The 23465-nt window shown below is 47.2% G+C and overlaps 1 protein-coding gene across 2 annotated transcripts in view; it reads left to right on the plus strand.

Annotated features, from left to right (window-relative positions):
* Positions 1–23465, plus strand: part of LOC140386018 (HERV-H LTR-associating protein 1) — a 113541-nt gene that overhangs the window by 78466 nt on the left and 11610 nt on the right. The window contains exons 9-11 of one of the 2 annotated variants that reach the window (XM_072468632.1): positions 18570–18659; positions 20898–20957; positions 21885–22035. In XM_072468632.1, the coding sequence (XP_072324733.1) occupies positions 18570–18659; positions 20898–20957; positions 21885–22035 (301 nt within the window). The remainder of the gene's footprint in view (positions 1–18569; positions 18660–20897; positions 20958–21884; positions 22036–23465) is intronic. The other variant, XM_072468633.1, reaches the window with a different exon arrangement.

Raw genomic sequence — 23465 nt, forward strand, 5'->3', positions numbered from 1 at the left:
CGGGGTTATCTTTGAAGTAAGGGGTGTTAAGAGATCCAATGTTTATTTTGAAAGGTTAAGTTGAGTTCATGGAATAAACATTGTTTTGCTTAAAAACCCACGTGTCCATAACTGTAATCCCACACCTAGGGAACAAGCCGTGTGCTTTCAAAAGCAACAGTCCATTAAAGAGGGGGGGTGGGGGGGTGGTTGGACTCCACGATACATTTTGGGGTTCTGAAAACGCCTCTCCCATAACAATTGGGGGCTCGAGGGGGATAAAAGTCTACCTATTGGATTGGCTTTTGTGAACTTAAAGACAGTGAAGGATTGTTGCGTTTCCGGTGTGGTATTTTAGTTTAAATGGGGTGTGTGTTGTGGACAATGGCTCTTTCAGCGGCTCAGAAGTTTTTGGGGGTGGAGACTGTCACACGCAGTACCTTACGGACAGAGACTAAAAGCAGACTGTTAGATTTGGCAAAAACATTGCAGTTAACATGGCTTGACAAAATGCGAAAAGATGAGGTGATTATGGCAGTGGTTAAGCAATTAAAGTTGCCTGAGATACCGTTTGACTCATTGGAAATGGCAAAAATTCAGTTGCGAATTGAACAAATGGAAAATGAGAAATAATTAAAGCGGCTTGAATACGAAAGAGAGACAGCGGAAAAAGAAAGAGAAAGAGAGAGAGGGGAAAAAGAAAAGGAGAGAGAAGAAAGGAGAAAAGAAAGAATAGCCCGAGCAGAACAAAAAGAAAAAGAAAGGGAGATACAGAACAGGGAAAAAGATAAAGAGAGGGAGTTTGAACTTCAGAACATGGCAATGAAACAGGAAAGTCAGTTAAAATTGGCAGACGTAAAGGGACACGTACAGTTGGAGGAGATGGATGAGGGTAGTGAGAAAGAGCGTCATAGTCGAAGGCTTGGTAGGAATCTATGTAAATATGTCCAAGCATTGCCAAGGTTTGACGAGAAGGAAGTGGAAGCCTTTTTCATTTCATTTGAGAAGGTAGCTAAAGAAATGAAATGGCCACAGGACATGTGGGTATTACTGATTCAAACAAAGCTGGTAGGTAGAGCTAGTGAAGTGTTTGCATCACTACCGGAGGAGGTATCTTGAACGTATGAGGAGGAGAAGAAATCCATCTTAAGTGCATATGAGCTAGTGCCTGAAGCTGACAGACAAAGGTTTAGAAATTTAAGGAAAGAATTTGGTCAAACATACATGAAGTTTGAAAGGCTCAAGCAGAGTAATTTTGATAGGTGGATAAGGGTTTTGAAAATAGGCCAAACATATGAAGCTCTCAGAGAAATTATACTTTTGGAGGAGTTTAAAAATTCAATTGCTGATGTAGTGAGAACTCATGTGGAAGAACAGAGGGTTAAAACTGCGAGATTAGCAGCGGAAATGGCAGATGATTATGAATTAGTTCATAAATCAAAGATTGGTTTCCGACATCAGTTTCAGCCGGCGAGGGATAGAAACTGGGGACATGAAAAATACTCAAGTGGTAAAGGTAAAGGTGATCTGATGGGAGACAATAAAGAGAGTGTCTGAGATCCCAGATTAAAAAAGAAATCCAGGAGGGTGGAAAAGAAATGAAAAGTTCCAAATGTTTTCACTGTAATAAACTAGGCCATGTAAAGTCACAGTGTTGGTGGTTGATGAAAAGCACTGGGAAGGCTGATGTGGTAAAACAGGATAAGACAGTGGGATTTGTTAGAGTGGTAAAGGAAAGCCCAAGGGAAGTGAAGGAAATACAAATGATTGTACAGCCTGTTCAAGAAGTAATTGTTAAGAAGGTGCCAGATGTCTTTAAAGAATTTACTTGTTTGGGTAAAGTTTACTCATGTGTATCAGGAGGAGCAGGTAAAGAAGTCACAATTTTAAGAGATACAGGGGCTAGTCAATCTTTAATGGTAAGTGATGAGGAATTATGTAGTTTGGGAAGAATGTTGCCGGAAAAGGTGGTGATATGTGGAATTCAGGGTGAGAGGAGTAGTGTTCCATTATATAAGGTAAGGTTGGAAAACCCAGTGAAGAGTGGTGAAGTGGTAGTAGGAGTAATAGATAAACTATCTTGTCCAGGAATACAGTTTATCTTGGGTAATGATATAGCTGGATCGCAGGTGGGAGTGATGCCTACTGTGGTTGATAAGCCAGTGGAAAATCAGTCAACTGAAGTGTTGAAGGACGAATATCCTGGGATTTTTCTGGATTGTGTAGTAACAAGGTCGCAAAGTCACAGGTTAAGGCAAGAGGAGAAATCAAAGAGTGAAGATGAAGTTGAAGTGCAATTATCAGAAACGATTTTTGATCAGATGGTTGAAAAAGAACACGAACAGGTGGAGTATGAGGCGGATATTTTTAGCTCAGGAAAATTGGCGGAGTTACAACAGAAAGAAATAAAACGGATATATCAGAAAGCATATAGGGAAGAGGACTCTGAGAGTATACCAGAGTGTTATTACCGTAAAAGTGATGTCTTGATGAGAAAATGGAGACCTGTACATATGCAGGCGGATGAAAAGTGGGCAGAAGTTCATCAAGTAGTATTGCCGGTAGGGTATAGAAAGGAGGTGTTGCGAGTTGCACATGAGGTACCAGTGGGAGATCATTTGGGAATAAGGAAAACTCAAGCTAAAATCCAGAAACATTTTTATTGGCCTGGACTACATAAAGATGTAGTTAAATTTTGTCAATCATGTCACACTTGTCAAGTGATAGCGAAACCTCAAGCAGTGATAAAACCAGTGTCCTTAATACCCATTTCAGCATTTGAGGAACATTTTACAAGGGTCCTAATCGATTGTGTAGGACCGCTTCCTAAAACAAAAAGTGGGAATCAATATCTTTTGACTATAATGGATGTGTCTACTAGGTTTCCAGAGGCCATTCCAGTACGTAATATTACAGCTAAAAGGATTGTGGAGGAGTTACTTAAATTCTTTACTAGATATGTACGACCCACAGAAATTCAATCGGATCAAGGATCAAATTTTACTTCAATGTTATTCAAAGACGTTATGGATAGCTTCGGAATAAAACAATTTAAATCAACTGCGTACCATCCAGAATCACAGGGAGCGTTAGAAAGGTGGCATCAGACATTAAAGACAATGTTGAGGGTGTATTGTCAAGATTATCCAGAGGATTGGGATAAAGGAATCCCATTCGTATTGTTTGCAATTAGGGATGCACCTAATGAGTCTACCAAATTTAGTCCTTTTGAACTAATTTTTGGTCATGAGGTAAGAGGACCATTTAAATTGATTAAGGAAAAATTAGTGGGTGAGAAATCGGAAATTACACTATTGGATTATGTGTCAAATTTTAGGGAACGATTAAATAGAGCAGGTGAATTGTCTAGACAACATTTGAAAGTTGCACAAAATGTGATGAAACGGGGAGCGGACCGGAAATCCAAAGTTCGTACTTTTGCCAGTGGGGATAACGTTTTAGTGTTGTTACCAGTGGTAGGTGAGCCTTTAAAAGCTAGGTTTTGTGGACCGTATCAGATTGAAAGGAAATTAAGTGAGGTGAATTTTGTGGCAAAAACACCAGATAGAAGGAAGACTCACCGAGTATGTCATGTGAATATGCTTAAAAGGTACTTTGAAAGGGAAGGAGAGAAAAAGGAGGTTTTAATGATTCTAACTCAAAGTGACGAACCAAATCCAGATGACTGTGAATTTGACATATCTCAAATTAAATTGGAAAATGAGGATGTTCTTAAAAATTGGGATGAATTGTTAAGTTACCTTCCAGAGGAAAAATGAACTGACCTGAGAGAGTTATTGATATCACATGGGCAAGTTTGTAGAGATAAATTGGGAAGTACTAAAACGGTTATACATTATGTAGATGTGGGCAATGCTGTTCCAATCAAGCAACATCCATATAGACTTAATCCTTTAAAATTGGCACAGGTTAACAAAGAGATTGAAAGTATGCTTAAAAATGGCATAATTGAAGTGGGTTGCAGCCAATGGAGCTCACCCATAGTGATGGTACCTAAACCAGACGGTACCCAACGGTTGTGTGTGGACTACAGAAAGGGGAATGCAGTTATAAGAATGGACTCTTATCCTATCCCACGTTTGAGGGATTGCATTGAGAAATTGGGACAATCTGCTTTTATTTACAACTTCCAGACATGGAAAGAACATTTAAAGCATCGTATGGAGTTCTTCGATCGACTTCAGGTGGCGGGTTTGGTGATGAACCTAGCCGAAAGTGGGACAATCCGCTTTTATTTCCAAATTGGATTTACTGAAAGGTTACTGGCAAGTACCTGTATCTGAAAGGGCGAAGGAAATTTCAGCTATTGTGACTCCAGATGGTATATACCAGTTCAAAGTTATGCCATTTGGCATGAAAAACGCCCCAGCAACATTTCAACGGTTAACTAATACAGTCGTTTCAGGATTACCCAATTGTGCGGTATACACCGACGTTCTGGTAGTTTTCAGCCAGACATGGAAAGAACATTTAAAATATCTGAGGGAGTTATTCGATCGACTTCAGGAGGCGGGTTTGGTGATAAACCTAGCCAAAAGTGAATTTGGAAAAGCACAAGTCACTTTCCTTGGCCATACAATCGGACAGGGTCGAATGGTCCCACGGGATGTGAAAACAAAAGTTATTGGGGAGTTTCCGATACCCTCGACACGACGGGAAATAATGCGGTTTCTTGCTATGAGTGGATTTTACCGGAAATTTGTACCAAATTTTAGCAGTGTGGTCGCTCCACTGACGGACTTGCTCAAGAAGCGTAACAAATTCCAGTGGATAGCGGAGTGTCAACAGGCATTTGACGGCCTGAAGGCTGTGTTAACCAATGTTCCTGTATTGGAGAATTGCAAGGGACTCTGTGGTCAGATTGAACTAAAGTATCTGATTCTAAAGAGAAATGCTGAGGAGTAGAGGAATGGATGGATCGTGCAGAGACTTTGTTCAAAGAGACTGTCAATCGAGAAGGATTTCGGTTGGAGGAAGAACAAAGAAAAATGGACTATATTATTATACCTGTTTGCGTGTGTTGTTTTATTTTTAAATGAAAAGGTATATTTACTGTGTGCATTTCTTAGTGGATGGTGCAAAAGTGAAAAATGAAACCATCTTGAAGTTGATGGGTTTTTTTTTTCTTGGGGGGAGGTGTCATGTGAGAGTGCCTTTTAGAAATGGATGTTTAAGCAATGTACCTTTAAGAAATGCAGTGATGTCAGAGTGTGGGTGGAGCTGGGCTTTAGATCAGCCATTTTGCAGTTTTTAGTTTCAGTTTGAAAGAGCTGGGGAATGTGTCTGTGTTTGCAGTGAGCTGGATCTGCTGTGATCTTTGCCATGAAAGACAATCTCTGGATCATTTGGATGATTTAAACTCATAAAAGTAATGCCTTTAACATAACTTAACACAAAGGTGTTAAGTCTCTTGGATGTTGAACGGAATAACTGAAGGATTCTTTAGTGTTGTATTATTTTCAGGGTTATCTTTGAAGTAAGGGGTGTTAAGAGATCCAATGTTTATTTTGAAAGGTTAAGTTGAGTTCATGGAATAAACACTGTTTTGTTTAAAAACCCACGTGTCCATAATTGTAATCCCACACCTAGGGAACAAGCTGTGTGCTTTCAAAAGCAACAGTCCATTAAAGGGGGGGGGGGTTGGTTGGACTCCATGATACATTTTGGGGTTCTGAAAACATCTCTCCCATAACAGAGGTCACAAAGATGATTGATGCAGGTAGGGCAGTGGATGTTGTCTATGTGGACTTCAGTAAGGCCTTTGACCAGGCCCCTCATGGCAGACTGGTACGAAAGGTGAAGTCACACGGGATCAGAGGTGAGCTGGCAAGATGGATACAGAACTGGCTAGGTCATAGAAGGCAGAGAGTAGCAATGGATGGGTACTTTTCTGATTGGAGGGCTGTGACTAATGGTGTTCTGCAGGGATTAGTGCTGGGACCTTTGCTGTTCGTAGTATATATAAATGATTTGGAGGAAAATGTAACTGGCCTGATTAGTAAGTTTGCGGATGACACAAAGGTTGGTGGAATTGCAGATAGCGATGAGGACTGTCAGAAGATACAGCAGGATTTAGATCATTTGGAGACTTGGGCGGAGAGATGGCAGATGGAGTTTAATCCAGACAAATGTGAGGTAATGCATTTTGGAAGGTGTAGGGAATATACAGTGAATGGTAGAACACTCAAGAGTATTGAAAGTCAGAGAGATCTAGATGTACAGGTCCACAGGTCACTGAAAGGGGCAACACAGGTGGAGAAGGTAGTCAAGAAGGCATACGGCGCGCTTGCCTTAACTGGCCGAGGCATTGAGTATAAAAAGTCATGTTGCAGCTGTATCGAACCTTAGTTAGGCCACAGAGTATAGTGTTCAATTCTGGTTGCCACACTACCAGAAGGATGTGGAGGATTTAGAGAGGGTGCAGAAGAGATGTACCAGAATGGTGCCTGGTATGGAGGGCATTAGCTATGAGGAGCGGTTGAATAACCTTGGTGTGTTCTCACTGGAACGACAGAGGTTGAGCGGCGACCTGATAGAGGTATACAAAATTATGAGGGGCATAGACAGAGTGGATAGTCAGAGGCTTTTTCCCAGGGTAGAGGCATCAATTACTAGGGGGCATAGGTTTAAGGTGAGAGGGGCAAGGTTTAGAGTAGATGTACGAGGCACGTTTTTTACACAGAGGGTAGTGGGTGCCTGGAACACGCAGCTGGAAGAGGTGGTGGAAACAGGGACGATAGTGACGTTATGGGGCACCTTGACAAATATATGCATAGGATGGGAATAGAGGGTACGGACCCTGGGAGTGTAGAAGATTTTAGCTCAGACGGGCAGCATGGTCGGCGCAGGCTTGGTGGGCTGAAGGGCCTGTTCCTGTGCTGTATTTGTCTTTGTTCTTTGTTCTTTCTAAATACACAAACCTCAAGACCTCATCAATGAGCCGCCACGACTGCAACTTAAAGAACCCATATTATGTACATAATATGATATGACTAAAGCAGGATGGGGAAATGAATATCAAGGCAAAGACAAAATCTATCAGGAGGGAGACCCAAAAGGTAGACCCAGGAAGACAAAGGCTCAGACTGGGAGCTTAGCAACTGGGCAGCGGGTATTTGCCAGCAGCTATTATTAACATAGGCAAAACATACTTTTGTTAGTTAATCTTTGGTGGTATCATTGAGTGTGTAGTATTATAAAAGTGAGGTTTTCTAAGATTATTATATTTTGGACTGTTTCTTAAATTCAGGGTAAAATGGAATAATGAAGGGGTTCATGTGATCTGTTATGAGTTCTGCCTGACAACAAACCTATGTGTGTTTGTTACTGAGATTGTTCACTGTGGACAGACTTTCGGGGCGTGATTTAGCAGCCACGTCCCACTGGATTCAGGACAGGATGCGGTCGGTAGATCCTGTGTGAGGCCTCTCCCAGGATTCCTGATGGTCATTATGCCTCTTGCGAGACATTACGATCTGGATTCTGCCCACATTGGGCAGGGATCCAGACTTGCATAGGTAACTGAGCTTAAAAGCCCATTTAACTAGGTGTACGCTAGATTGAACGGCTGCCCGGGATCTACCAGCCTCGCTAAGGAGACCCCAGCCGGGCACTAATTAGCACTGGTGCCCATAAACGGGGACCAGGCGGAACCACACTTGGGGTGGGGAGGGCCTCCCAGGATATCAGAGGCCCCTGGGCGGCTGGCCTTTGGCCAGGCTGGCACCTTGGCACTGCTAATGCCACCCAGGCACCTTGACACTGCCAGTCTGGTAACCTGGCAGTGCCACCTGGGAACCCTGGCAGTGTCACCTGGGTGTCACCCTGGCACTGCTAGCCTGGCAATTTTCCCGTGCCAGCGATCAGGCCTGGCAATGTCCTGCCATGTGAGGAGGTGTGTGGGGGGGCCTGAGGACACCTTTATAAGTGAATTGGGGCATCGGACAGGCCTGTGGGTCATGTCAGGGTGGTAGAGAGATCACATGGTGCCCCATCTCTTCCCCAGTCTCTGATTGAAAGGATTTAACCGTATGAATCTAAAGACTCTGGAAGATTTGCTCTGGGGAGGTCAGGAGAAGAAATCACCAGAGTGGAAGTTATAGTTGAAAGTTGGATTGGGAATTTTCAGGAGCATAAGCAAGAGGACCTTCAATAGACACAAGACATTACAATTCAATGAAACAGGGATATGTAAATCCAATAGAAGCTGGGAGTGACTGGGGACAGTTTCCTATAAAAACTGTAATCCTGTGGAGAGCGTGGTGTAAAGTATATATGTGGATTTCGGTTATTTGGGCGGGTTCAGACATTAATAAGGGTTCAGGTTCTTCCCAAGTTCTGAAAGTTTGGGTCAAGACAGGAGGTATCCCCTTATGACTAGAAAGCCAGTGATAAAATTGAATTTTAAAAATAAATTAAAACAATAAATGTTCAAGTTACATAGGCACTAACATTGTGTACCTTTCTCTTCAAGAAGGGAGCAGAGTAACCATGTAATACCACCCTCTTGTGGCAATTTGTGTATGTTTGTGTATATATTGTCAAACTTGAACAAACTAGTTTTTGTTGGCATGTGACTTTACATGTCGCACACTGTATCTTTCCTGTCCTGCAAAGATACCACACATAAAAGTTTTACCATGTAGAAACCCACCTCAGAGGAGGTGATGTACAGTGTCAAGCAGAGGTCAAATTACTAGGTAGATTCAAGTTATGTTTGCTATTGTAAAAGGTTTATTACAGAGGAAAACAGATTTTCGAATGTCCTATTTTTATCTTACAAAGGTTACTGATAATAATGCCAATCACACTGCATCAAGTTCTCAGTACCACTTGTAAATAGTAGCACTCAGTTGCTCCAAAATTGGCAACTTGTGTCCCCTCTGTGGATGGCGTGGAGATAATACAAATACAGTTTGTGCTTTGTTACTGCAGAATTCTTGAGATTCTTTCCAGACAATGCATTAGGACCACTCAAAATATTTACAATTGAATGCACCTCAGGGACTGGCCAACATAATGCATTATCCTGTCACATCTAACAATTGAGATTGAATCCAGCTTTGACGTTTGGGCTAAATGTCTGCTTTTCCTGACAGCTGCTACTGGTGAAATTAGACTGACAGCCTCCAATTCCCAGTTAATACAAGTCCAAATGCACAAAGCTACTTTCAGTTTCATACAGGCAGGAACTAGTTCATCGACATGCCACAAGTCCTGAAAGTGTAGAAATAAAAATGCACACTACTGTTCCTCATCCTGAGTCACTAAAGGTACATCATTTACCACATACCGTACTTTATATCCTGCTTAGGAAATAGTAACCGTTATATTTTCCTATGTTAGCCCAAGTGAAGATCTGGGGCAGGTTCTCCGTTTCTAAGTGTTGGCGCCGATGCATAATTTGTGGACTTTCACGACAGCAAAACTGATGTCACACCTGGACCAATTGTGCTACCGTTAAGGAGCTAGCACCGGTGCCACCTGGAACACAATTGATTCCAATGAGAAATGGTGGCGGATTCACCGGTTCCGCGATTGACGGTCAGGAGGCTGACAAACTGTAGCCACACATACACACTGCACTCCCCACACACACCATCCTTGCCAACAAGATGGCAGCGAGGAGAGCAGCCCCAAGGTTTGCGGACGCAGAGCTCGAGACCCTCTTGGACATCATGGAGGAGAGGAAGGTGACCCTGTACCCCAGCCCAGGAAGAAGGCTGCCAGCTTCCATCGTTCGCCGTGCCTGGGCTCAGGTGACAGAGGCAGCCAGCGCCATGGGCAACGTCGTCCGGACTGGTGAGCAGTGCCGCAATAATTTGCACTCTGCACCACATGCTGGTACCCATTCCGGCCACTGAAGCCACCAGCTACCCAACCCCTAGGCTGCATGCAATGGACTGTCTAACATTGTCCTTTCCGCCACCCTCCTCTCCCAGGAGAAGGCTGCGCACAACTGCCGGGGATGGGAGAAGGCTGGAGGGGGACCGCCGGACCTGTGCCCCTCCCTGTGGCTGAGTCGTGGGCCCTGGATGTGGTCAGCAGCCCAGAGGAAAGGGAGTTCGCCGAGGTGGAGTCTGGCCGCAGGCGAGGAAGTGAGACCCTGCTGAGTTGCGGTTCCCCGTGACACGTGTGTCAACCCCCCCAACACCACCCCCACACCACCCTCACCTACACAACCCTCACCATCCCCCACCTCCCACCCACATGCTCACCCCCACCATCCCCCCGGCCAGCGGTCTAATCATGCGTCTTGTCTAGTGTCTTGCAGGACCTGCTGGGGGTGGGACGGGTCCATCTGGTGTCCCCCGCCCCAGACAGTGACACAGTTGGGGCCCCCCTGTGAGCCGAGCAGTGACGAGGAGCCGAGCAGTGACGAGGAGAGAAGCTTGGGCACCTGCCCTCCGTCCGAGACTCAGTAGGCTCCGGAGCCCGGGTCAGAGGATGGCAGTGATTTCCCGTCATAGCTAACTCTAACATTCTCCACCATCCCAGAGACACTCACCTCAGTTGGACACATTAGTGAAGAGGCTCCTGGGGCACTATCTGGTGCTCACCACACAGCTGACCTGGTACAGCAGGTGGACATGGGAACTCCCCAGGGGGCGAACGGTCAGAGGGCAGGCCAAACCCAGGAACTAACTGCCGTCCAGATGGGTTTCGGGCTTCTGGAATGGACATTCCCATCAATCATGAGGGGTTGTCGGCGAGCATCCAGCACCTGTAGGCGCAGCTAGAGGAGTCCAACTGCTTGCAGACGCAGGAGGTGGTGCCGACTATCCATGCCACCCAGCCAAAGGGTGGCGTCCGCGGTGGAGGCATTGGGCACAGTGGTTTCAGCTATGAATCAGCATAGAGGGATACGGACCCAGGAAGTGTAGAAGATTGTAGTTTAGTCGGGCAGCATGGTCGGCACGGGCTTGGAGGGCCGAAGGGCCTGTTCCTGTGCTGTACATTTCTTTGTTCTTTGTTTATATCTAAAGCCTGGGGCATTCTGTGCGGGCGCTGGCCGAGGCCCAGGGCAGGCAACTATGTGCCAGAGCCACCTGGACATCGCAGAGGCGCTCCTGAGCATGGCTCAGTCACAGCAGGCCATGGCTTGGAACGTCGCCCGTATTGCCCAGGCACTGGCCGACGTGGCGCAGACATAGAGGTGGCCCAGTCCCAGAGGGAGATGGCACAGTCACTAGCTGATGTGACACAAACCCAGAAGGTGGTGGCACAGTCAATGGGTGATGTGGTGCAGTCCCAGACGGAGATGGTCTACTCCCTGTGCTCCATGGCCGCGAATGTGCGGATCCTGGTCGAGACCAGATTGGGCCTCCAGGATTGCAGCACCAGGTGGCGCGAGAGCCTCAGGGAATATCTCCGCTGTTACAACCTGCCTCGGTGCCCCGTCACATGGGTGTGAGGGGTGGGCTGGTCTGGGCTGGCACTGGGGGTGGGGGTGGGGGGGCGGGTGGATGTTTTGGGTGGCCTGGGCTCCCCCCCCCCCACCCCCCTGATGTGTTGGATGTTCTGGATCACATACATGCACTTGAAATAGTGAAACACTATTTTATTTTGAATCATTAACTGTTTAAACATCCTTAGACTGTGGGTTTATACGATACTAGCTTTAACTAAAGACCTCTGCCTTGACCTAACCAGTCGATGCACTCAGTACATGGTGAATGTCTGTGTTGCATGCTGTGAGCTCTGTCCTCCTAGCTAGCTGCAACTCGAATGAGCGGGAACTCTGATGCTCCCTGTCTTTATAGTGCATGTGCTCTCACTGGTGATTGGCTGTGGTGTTGTGTATGTTGATTGGTCCCACTGTGCGTCCATCAGTGTGTGTCTGCACCATGATATACTGGTGTATATTATGACATCCCCCCCTTTTATAAAAACTGTACCTGCGTGGCAATAAATAGTGTATAGTGAATGTTCCTGACTACGTGTGTGCGAAATATTTACAGGACTATGTACATAAAAACTAAGCTCTTTACATGGGAAGGTGCCTGGTGCAGAAAAACAGTGTGTCACAAGAATAACGAGATGAACACTATGTACAAACCACTTGAACGATTAAACGGAAGAACAGAGCAAATCAGAAAGTCCATAAGTCCACAAAGTTCACAAATTAAGTCTCTGAGGTGGGCGACAAATTCTGGTTTACCGCCTCAAGGGTGGGTCGGGAGTCGCTGGCTGAGGAGCGGGCTGGACTGCGTCAGAGTGAGGAGGATGCAGAGTGACCGGAATCTCTGCATAGTCCAGGTCAGGGTCAACCGGAGGGCGTGGCAATGGTGGAGAATCACGTAGCGAGCGCGGAACGAGACGAAGGGCACGTCGATTGCGGCGCAGAATGGAGCCATCCGGTAGACGAACCAGGAACAAGCGGGGAGCCACCTGCCGAAGAACCACAGCGGTTGCAGACCAGCCACCATCCGGAAGATGGATGCGGACGTTGTCATCTGGAGCCAGAGCAGGGAGATCAGCTGCACGGGAGTCATGAGCTGCCTTGTGCTGTGAACGAGACAGTTGCATTCGTTGAAGGACCGGAACGTGGTCGAGGTCTGGGACATGAATGGACGGCACCGTCGTCCTCAGGGTGCGACCCATGAGCAGCTGGGCTGGCGACAGGCCAGTGGACAGTGGGGCGAGCGATAGGCCAGCAGGGCGAGGTAGAAGTCGGATCCTGCATCGGCAGCCTTGCAGTGGAGCCGTTTGACTATGTGGACGCCCTTTTCCACTTTGCCATTGGATTGGGGGTACAGGGGACTGGATGTCACATGCACAAAGTTGTACCTCCTGGCAAAGTTGGACCATTCCTGGCTTGCGAAGCAGGGATCATTGTCCGACATCACAGTGAGTGGGATGCCGTGTCGAGCAAAGGTGTCCTTACAGGCACGGATGACTGCAGACGATGTGATGTCATGTAAACGTACCACCTCCGGGTAGTTTGAAAAGTAGTCTACAATCAGGACATAGTCCCTGCCCAGCGCGTGGAACAGGTCAATGTCAACCTTGGACCAAGGGGACGTGACCAACTCATGGGGCTGTAGGGTCTCAGGTGGTTGGACCGGCTGGAAGCGCTGACAAGTGGGGCAGTTGAGCACTGTGTTGGCGATGTTGTCATTGATGCCGGGCCAGTACACTGCCTCTCGGGCCCGTCAGCGGCACTTCTCCATGCCAAGATGGCCCTCGTGTAGCTGTTCCAAGACGAGCTGGCGCATGCTGTGCGGGATGACAATGCGGTCCAGTTTCAGGAGAACACCATCGACTACCGCCAGATCATCTCTGATGTTGTAGAACTGCGGGCATTGGCCCTTGAGCCACCCGTCTGTTAGGTGGCACATGACACGCTGTAGCAAAGGGTCAGCCGCTGTCTCGCGGCGAATTTGGACAAGGCGTTCATCCGTGGCAGGTAGATTGGAGGCCACGAAGGCCACATGGGCGTCAACCTGGCAGACGAATCCCGCTGGGTCACACGGAGTGTTGACTGCCCAGGAGAGAGCATTGGCAATGATTAGATCTTTGCCCGGTGTGTATACCAGCTGGAAGTCGTATCGCCGGAGCTTGAGCAGAATACGCTGGATGCAAGGCGTCATGTCGTTCAAGTCTTTCTGTATTATATTGACCAGTGGGCGATGGTCGGTCTAGACCGTGAATTGGGGAAGGCCGTACACATAGTCATGAAACTTGTCGACACTGGTCAACAGGCCCAGGCACTCCTTTTCTATCTGCGCATAGCGCTTTTCCGTGGGGGTAATGGTGCGTGACGCATATGCAACGGGGGCCCATGATAAGGCCTCATCGCGTTGCAGGAGCACTGCCCCAAAGCCAGATTGGCTGGCATCGGTCAAAATTTTTGTCTCTTTTGCTGGATCAAAAAAGGCTAAGAACGGGGCCGTGGTGAGTTTGGTTTTGAGTTCTCTCCATTCGCGCTCGTGGGCAGGAAGCCATTGGAAGTCTGTCGTCTTCCTGACCAGGTTCCTGAGAGCCGTGGTATGAGAGTCGAGGTTAGGGATGAACTTCCCTAGGAAGTTGACCATGCCCAGAAATGGGAGGACCGCCTTCTTGTCCTCTGGCTTTTTCATGGCTGTGATGGCAGCCACCTTGTCCGCACACCCAACTGGGAGATGTGGTCCCCTAGGAACTTGAGTTCCATCTGACCAAAGGAGCATTTGGCTCTGTTGAGGCGTAGGCCCTGCTCCAGTATGCGTTTGAACACGCACTGGAGGTGACTGACATGCTCCTGCAGGGTGGTGGACCAAATGATTATGTCGTCGACATAGACGCGGACACCTTCAATGCCTTCCATCATTTGTTCCATGATCCTGTGGAACACTTCTGAACCGATATGATCCCAAACGGCATCCTGTTGTAACAATACCTGCCAAAGTGGGCGTTAAGGGTACACAGTTTCCTGCTGGATTTGTCGAGCTGGATTTGCCAGAATCCTTTCGAGGCGTCAAGTTTGGTGAAGAGCTTGGCGCGAGCCATCTCGCATGTGATCTCTTCGCGCTTGAGAATTGGATAATGCTCCCTGATTGATATTGCGATTCAGATCCTTGGGGTCAATGCAAATTCTCAGCTCGCCGGAAGGCTTTTTTACGCACACCATGGAACTGACCCAGTCGGTTGGTTCCGTAACTCTTGAGATCACGCCTTGGTCTTGGATGTCTTGCAGCTGCTGCTTGAGGCAGTCCTTGAGGGGACTCTGCGAGGTGCATGCACCACAGGCGTGGCGTTCTGTTTGAGTAGGATCTTGTAAGTATATGGGAGCGTGCCTTCGAAGTCGTCGCAGTACTGGTCGATGATGGCGTTGAGTTGCGCCCTGAAGTCAGCGTCCTGGAAGGCAGGCGTGTCATCAGAAGAGAGAGAGTGAACTCTTTGAACGAGGTTCGACAGCTTGCACGCCTGTGCGCAAAGCAGGGAGTCCTTCGAGGAGCCCACAATCTCGAAAGGAAGTGTGGCTTTCCGTGACTTGTGCGTCACTTCAAGTTGGCACGAGCCGTTGGCAGGAATGATGTTGCCATTGTAGTCCAATAGCTGGCAGGCCGATGGAAGGATGACTGGTTTGACACAAAGGCTTTGGAAAGCAGACCACGCCATGAGATTGGCGGAGGCACCAGTGTCCAGGCGGAATCATATTTGGGACCGGTTGACCGTCAGGTTGGCACACCAACCTCGTTTGGTGCGTACAAGCGTGGGAGTCCGTGAAAAGCGTGCGAAATGGCCGCCCTCATCCAGGCTGAGGCCCTTGAGGTGCTCAATCACTTGGACCCGTTCCGCCTCGTGGGGACCTTGCCGCGCCGTTTCAGCCGTTTGTAAATGGGAATACTGACCCGTGGCGTTTTCATGTAAGACACAGGTCTCGATGACGGTCGCTAGGGTGAGTTGCTTTACTTTGAGGAGCTGCTGACGTAGGGGGTCCGACTGAACACCGAAAACGATCTGGTCGGGTATCATGGAGTCAGAGTTGGGCCCGTAGCTGCAAGATTGCACAAGGATGCGGAGGTGCGTGAGAATGGATTGGAAAGGTTCATCCTTACCCTGCAAACGCTGCTGGAACACGTAGCGTTCGAAACTTTCATTCACCTCTACGCTGCAGTGAGTGTCAAACTTGAGGACGACCGTCTTGAACTTCGTCTTATCTTCATCATTTGCGAAGGTGAGAGAGTTGAAAATGTGGATGGCATGGTCCCCGGCCGTGGCGAGGAGAAGAGCAATCTTTCAGGTGTCCGAGGCGCCCTCCCTGTCCGTGGCTTCGAGGAAGAACTGGAAGCGCTGTTTGAAAATCTTCCAGTTGGCCCCGATGTTGCCGGCGATGCGGAGCGGCGGCGGCGGGCTGATGTTGTCCATGTTGCAGGATGATGGAATGCTGGCAGAAGGCAGATCACTTACAGGTAGGTCTAAGAAGTGCTAGTATCCCACCACTCCTGGTATCATGATGTGATGGGTGTTCTGGATCACATACAGGTCACCAACACTTGAAATAGTGCAACACTATTTTATTGAATCATTAACTGCTTAAACATCCTTAGACTGTGGGTTTATATGATACTAGCTTTAACTAAAGACCTCTGCCTTGTCCTAACCAGTCGATGCCCTCAGCACATGGTGAATGTCTGTGTTGCAGGCTGTGAGCTCTGTCCTCCTAGCTAGCTGCAACTCGAATGAGTGGGAACTCTGATGCTCCCTGTCTTTATAGTGCGTGTGCTCTCACTGGTGATTGGCTGCGGTGTTGTGTATGTTGATTGGTCCCACTGTGTGTCCGTCAGTGTGTGTCTGCACCATGATATACTGGTGTATATTATGACACCCCCCACCGTCCCCACCCCTGCCTTCTCCGGGATCCAATGGGACCGTGTGATGGGATGGCCAGCTCACATGCAGAGATCACCCAGGTGGATGGTGAAAAGTGCTACCGTCGTCAGACCTCGTCATACGATGTGGAGTACCAGAGCTCATCACAGATGGGTCATCATCCTCCATCCCATGGGCCAGACCGGGTGTTACTGTCAACCCTGGGCCTTCACCCCGTCATGCAACAGGTCAGGTACGTATCACAAAGGGAGTTGCATGCGGGGGATGGCTGAGGGGGTGGGGGGAGTGAGGGCTGTGGGGATGAGATGTGGTCATTGACCACCCAGAGCTCTCCAATGGCCTGGGAGAGCCCCAGGTGCCGTTATGCCTGGTCCACAGCTCATTTAAATCTACAGATCTGGATCTCGCCCTGCGAGTGCGAGCTGAGCAGAGAGAGCCAGATGATTCACAATCGGCCTAGCGCCTGGCACGGAGTCCAATTTTGGGCGTGCATGCGATTCACCCGTCATGCCCGGATTCGTGCCGGGCGAAACGGGATCACTGAATCACGCCCTATCTGTATTTAATTTGTGAACACCAGAACCAATTTATTCTTGCCCATGGCTCATCACTATGGCTTGTCATTGTTGATAATTTATTACTGAGGAGGCTTCAAAAAAATGTTGATAGGTTAGTTGAATAGGCAAGAACATAACGGATGAAATACAAAAGGAGGAAAATGTGAAGTTATCCAGTTTGGCAGGAAATATGGAAACATAATGGGCGGGATTCTCCCTTCCGGAGAGTTTTACGACAGCGTCATCAGACCGCTAAGTGAAGCGATCCTCTGCCTCACAGGAAGCCAGCACGGCACTGAAGCGACTCACGCCGCTCTAGCTGACGATACCAGCGGCGCGGGTTTGCGCATGCGCGCTGCGGCCGGCGTGAACTCGCGCATGCGCACTAGCTTCCCTCTCCATGCCGGCCCCGACGCAACATGGCATAGGGCTACAGGGGCCGACGCGGAGTAAAAGAGGCCCCCACCAGGAGAGGCCGGCCCGCCGATCGGTAGGTCCTGATCGCGAACCAGGCCACGGTGGAGGGCCCCCCCCGGGGTCAGATCCCCCCTCCCCCCCACCAGGCCAACCCTACAGGATGGACACCGAGGTCCCGACGGGTAAGACCACATGTGTACGGCGCCAGCGGGACGCAGGCTATCTTGGCGGCCACTCGGGCCATCCCGGGCGGAGAATCGCCAGGGTGGCCGGGTAGAGCAGCCCCCGACCGGTTCCGCGCCGACTGCACCGGCGCCAATGCCACCAAATTTTCGGTTACAGGAGAATTGGTGGACTGGCGTCGGGGCGGCGTTGTGTGATTCGCGCCCGGCCCGCCGATTCCCCGACCCGGCCCCGGGGTTGGAGAATCCCGCCCAATTTTTTTTATATGGTGAGAAACTGAAAAATGTTGATGTCCGAAAGGACCTGGATGAATCATCGGAAGTTAACATGCAGGCCAGCAAATAATTAGGAAAGCAAACGGCATGTTAGTCTTTGTTGCAAAGGGATAGGAATATAAGGATAAAGGAGTCTTACTATATTATACATGGCCTTGATGAGACCACACTTGGAGTTCTGTGTCGGGCTTTGGTCTCCATACCTGAGGAAAGATATATACTTGCCTTAGATGCAATGCAACAAAAGTTCTCCAGACATACAGATGGGTTGAGAGGATTGTCAACTGAAGAGAGATTGAGTGAATTATGTACGCATTCCCTAGAATGGAAAAGAATGAGAATTTTAATTGATATATATAAATTGACAGTTTAGATTCTGGGAAGATATTTCCTCTGACTGGAGAGGTTAGAACTAGGGGTTACAGTCTCAGAATAAGGGAGTGTTCATGCTGAGATAAGGAGAAACATCTTGATTCGAAGAGCTGCAAATCTTTGGAATTCACTCCCCCTGAGATGTGAATGCTCAATTGTATCTGAAAGAGACCGAGGTCTCGAGATTTTTATGTATTAGTGGTACGGGGATAGTGTGAGAAGGTCAAGTTGAGATGGAAGATCAGGCTGGATCTTAATGAAAGGTGGACCAGGCTCAAAGGAATCAACAACTTGCTGCTGCTCTTATTTCTTTTCTTCCTATAATGGCAAGGCTAATTAAACCTACAGTCTGTGTAACTGTTAACAATCCTCTCTATGCACACAAAGAAGGGAGAATTAAGTTAAAGTATATGTAAGGTTATTTTAAGAACAGATGGCTATTGTATTTCAGCATCACCAACCATTTCCACATTCACTACATCGGCTACAGAAGACCTCAGAAGGGTGATGACAACCACATTAGAGACACACTCCTCCACAGGTATAGTTCCATTGTCACAATGCAGATTTGGAATGATTAAACTAACACCACCTTGATAAAAAAGGAGAACCTCCTCACCATCGGGGAAATGAGCTCTGAATGAAATTACAAATCTGAATTAGATTGACCCAGTTTTATCAAAAAAGATCCAGATCTCCTCAGAGCTCCTCTTCTTGCACCAACATTACTTCACCAGAATTATACTAGATGTTTCGCTTTCATAAGTAAATGGAGAGGGTTATCAGCTTGCCTGTTTCATTTGTGAATTTCATTTTCTGAAACCTCTGGGGACAGTTTTTAAAAAAATGTTTTTTATTGGGTTTTTGAACATAATATATTTACAGTTATGTACACAGAATGAATTATTTTTAAAAACTGGTGGGATATTGTACACCAGCTCAAAAACAGCAACTCTGTGCAGTTAGCAATCTTACGTTTAACAAATAAGTAGACACATTTGGGTGCCGGAGAAACAATGACAGTAGTTATGTCCAATACAGAGAGGGCAATACGAGAATGGATCTGGTGTTGGTGTTGTTGCTTGCTTCTCCCGGGGGGTTTTCGCTGCCATTGTTTCTCCCGTATTTTCTTGCTCTCTGTTACTGTACTTGCCAAGTTTGTTGTCGTTTCCCGTTCTCTCCTTTCGGCTTTCATCCCGCCACCCCCCCCCCCCCCCCACCTCTCTGGTTCCCCTCTTTTTTTCTGTCTCCTCCTTCTTCCCTCTTCCCCCCCCTTTCTGTCCCCCTCCCCTTATCCTTTGGTTCACCTTTCCTTTCTCCTAGCTTTAGCTGCGTGTCCCCCCCCTCCTCAGGGTCTTTCCCTCCCTCTCATGCCTTGGCTACTTTCCCTTGATTCTTGGCTACTTGGCTATTCTTCTGCTTGTTCGTTGGACACAAACAAGTCCCAGAACAGATGGGTGAATGGCTCCCACGTTCTGAGGAAGCCGTTGTCTGACCCTTGGATGGCGAATTTGATTTTCTCCATTTGGAGAGATTCCGAGAGGTCGGACAGCCAGTCTGCAGCTTTGGGTGGTGCTGCTGACCGCCAGCCGAACAGGATTCTATGGCGGGCTATCAGGGAGGCAAGGGCATCTGCCCTCCTCCCCAGGAATAGATCTGGCTGGTCTGAAACCCCGAAGACCGCCACTTTCGGGCATGGCTCCACCCTCATCCCCACCACTTTGGACATTGCCTCAAAGAAGGCAGTCCAGTACCCATCAAGTCTGGGGCAAGACCAGAACATGTGGGCGTGGTTGGCCGGGCCTCCTTGGCACCGCTCACATCTGTCCTCCACCTCTGGGAAGAACCTACTCATCTGGGTTCTTGTTAAGTAGACTCTATGTACCACTTATAGTTGCGCCAGTTTGAGCCTTGCGCACGTGGAGGTGGAGTTGACCCTATGCAGTGCTTCGCTCCATAGTCCCCACCCTATTTCAATCCCCAGGTCCTCCTCCCATTTCTTTCTTGTTGCGTCCAGTACTGTGTCGGCCCTTTCAACCTGTCATTCATACATGTCGCTACAGTTTCCTTTATCGAGGGTGTTTGTGTCCAGTAACTCATCCAGTAATGTCTGTCATGGCGGTTGAGGGTGCGTATTTGTCTCCTTTCGTAGGAAGTTTTTGAGTTGCAGGTACCTTAGCTCATTCCCCCTGGCTAGCTGGAATTTCTCCGTCAGTTCGTCCAGTGTTGCGATCCTGCCGTCCGTGTATAGGTCCCTGCCTGTCAGCGTCCCTCCGTCCTGTCCCCACCTTTTAAAGGTGGCATACGTCAGTGCTGGTGTACACCTATGATTGTTACAGATGGGGGCTTTGTCCGCAGATGGGGGCTTTGTCCGACCTCTGGGGACAGTTAGTTAAGCAAGCAAACTTCCATAGATAGTGAGAAAATGAAAGAAAAAGAACCATTACACACAAAGAAATAAACATCAGGCAAAGGATTGCACTAATAGTTGAAATAATGGAAAACAAAAGGGTTGCTCCGTCATTATTCTGAACACACTATGAATTTTAACTAAATATTAGGGCAAATGAAAGACTCTAAAGACATAAAGAACCGTGACACGCCTGAGACAATAATCAGAAATACAAGACTAAAATAATTAAGGGAAAAAATGTAAAAGTTCAAGATTAGTTTGTAAGTTAGGTTTTATGTTTTATTTTGACCTTCTCTATATTGTCTAATACATTCTGTAAAATGAGACTTTTGAAAGCCTCAATAAAATGTGTGCATTTCTTTTCAGCAGCCCCTAACATTGTGCTTCAATCTACTCCAAGCATTATAGTCAGACCGTTGAAATCATGTAAGTTCAATGTTATTAGTGCATTTGCCAATATCAGGTTAAGATTTGTTAAGTCATGGGTTCAGAGACATTCCAATTAGTTGCCTCATTTATGTTAACTATCTAATAATTGTCACTGATATATAAAGGGGCTTCAGGTGGCCTTTGTGTCAGGTGATGTGATGACAGAGTTTTGTGCAGAGTCTGTTAAAGTGAAATAAAGGTGTTTGAGCAAAGGAGCAGTACCTTTGACTCTTTATACAACAGCAGCTAAAGGTCTAACACGATTTACTGGAATTTTCCAGCCCCTCACCGCCAACAGGAGCTTCCAGTCCCACCGAAGTCAATAAGCATTTGAATGGCTCACTGCATCCGCTGTGGGAGAACCCGCCACGCTGGGGCTGGAAAATACCGACCAAACTTCAGGTGGCTGATGTCCAAGCGATCAAAGGGATAATTTGTATCAATTCAATCAACTGAGAGAGAACAGGGTCATTCAGCCCATTCTGTCTCTGCTAGAAAGTCCCTAAATATCCCCGGTTGCAGTCTTCAAGTGGCGGTGTTCCTGCCTGGCTGTTGGCTAGGCTGTCCATTTCGCCAGCTGTTGGGTGAGAAACAGATCTTATTAACATCCTCCTCCCTTAAGCTGAGCTTTGTCAAATCCTTGGGCTGTTTCGACTTACTTTGCACGTTTCCCACCTCCTCCATGAATATCAAAAATATTTCTATATCATTCTTGGTGCAATGCTACTTACGTCTGTGTGTAGAGAAATATATGGTAGAATGCATCAAGATGGTGGCGGAAAGGTTCCATTCTTTATAGTGGAGAAACAGTAATCGCCGGGAATAGCATGTTCTGGATTTTTTAATGCTTTCTTAATGCCTTAGATAATGAAAAGTCTAGTTGCACTAATCTTTTTACATCTGAGGATTTAATATTCATGCTAGACTGTGGACATGTTGCTAAGCCCAAAGAAGAAGAGATGCCGACAGCGGGTAGTCAAAACATAAATCATTGTGTCCTGGAACTTTGTCGATTCTTTCAAAGATGCCTTTGTAAAATTGTACGAAGGAGTCAGTCAAAGAGATCTGCTGTAAGGTAAATGAATCAGTATTTCATTGTGCTATTCATTTCTGACACAAAATTGGGATGCAGCCTGGCGAAATGTGCACTGGATTTTAACAATGCATTTCATAAAATATCCAAAATATAATTTGGAAGGATACAAACCCTCAAATAAAGGGTGGTGCAGTGGTTAGCACTGCTGCCTACTGCGCCGAAGACCCGGGTTCGATCTCAGCCTAGGTCACGGTCTGTGTGGAGTTTGCACATTTTCCCCATGTCTGCGTGGGTCTCACCCCCACAACCCAAACATGTGCAGGGTAGTTGGATTGGCCACGCTAAATTGCCCCTTAATTGGAAACAAATAATTTATATTTTCAAAAACTCAAATAAGATGGATAATAAAAGGCATAGAGATTTTTGACATTACTACCCTAAATTTATCGGGTGGGATTTTACGGCCCCATCCGTTGGCAGGATCTTCTGGTCCCTTTGGAGTCAATGGATTTTTGGCTGGTTCATTGCATCCGCCATAGCAAGACCAACCACACCAGTGCTGGAAAGGTCCGACCATAGTGTTTTCATCAGTGTAACATTTGCGACTCTCAAAAAACCTCAGTCTTGTTGATAAACAGCAAAACAGCATGCCATAGGTAGAGCTAGGTGATCTGTTATGATCCTTAAACAGACACCTCAAATTTTGGTTAGATTTATTTGGGACCTTTTGTTTAAGGAAGACAAAGTTTGAGATTCAAGGTGCTTGCTCAGCGAATTAAGCCACAAGATTCCACAGGTTTTGAACAAACAAGAATAAACGTTACAATACAAGGCAAGAAAAAAAACAATTTACAATATCTATCTTATACTCTAACATTCAGGGTTACTACGAGTACATGCAAATTAACAGGCAAACTGGTCAAACACACCATGATGCGCAATGACTGCCAAATGTGACCATAACAGATTCCATGGATTTTTCACCAACCCACCCAGACATCAGTAACACTGTGAGTCAACCAATATCACTGAATCCTCACCTTCGAGGACCTCTTGGAATTCTCTCCAAAAGACATTCCAAATCTGACATCATCAACGATGACTCACCTCCAAGATTTCAATCTCATCACCGGAGATTCCATTCCCCTGGATTCTCGGGTATTCACCCAAGCACCAACTTACAAGCACAAGTTCAGCACTTCAACCACGCAGAGCTCTACTGACTCAAAGGCCCCCTAAGGTGCACAGCACATAGCCACCAACCTCCCATTGACTTCTTGGATTTTTAGGGCTTCGCCCGAGCCTTCATTGATAAGCAGGGGTTTCTCCTGAGTCCTCTTAAATGACCAGGCCTACCTTTGTACCTGCTTCAACGTTTGCTCCCCACATCCCCTTTCTTGTTTGCAGCCTATTTCTCTGCTCTTCACTTTTTAACTAAATTGGCACCTTTCCCTGTCCCCTCTCTAGGA

The sequence above is a fragment of the Scyliorhinus torazame genome, chromosome 11 (assembly GCF_047496885.1).
Source record: "Scyliorhinus torazame isolate Kashiwa2021f chromosome 11, sScyTor2.1, whole genome shotgun sequence".
In the NCBI taxonomy this organism is placed as follows: domain Eukaryota; kingdom Metazoa; phylum Chordata; class Chondrichthyes; order Carcharhiniformes; family Scyliorhinidae; genus Scyliorhinus; species Scyliorhinus torazame.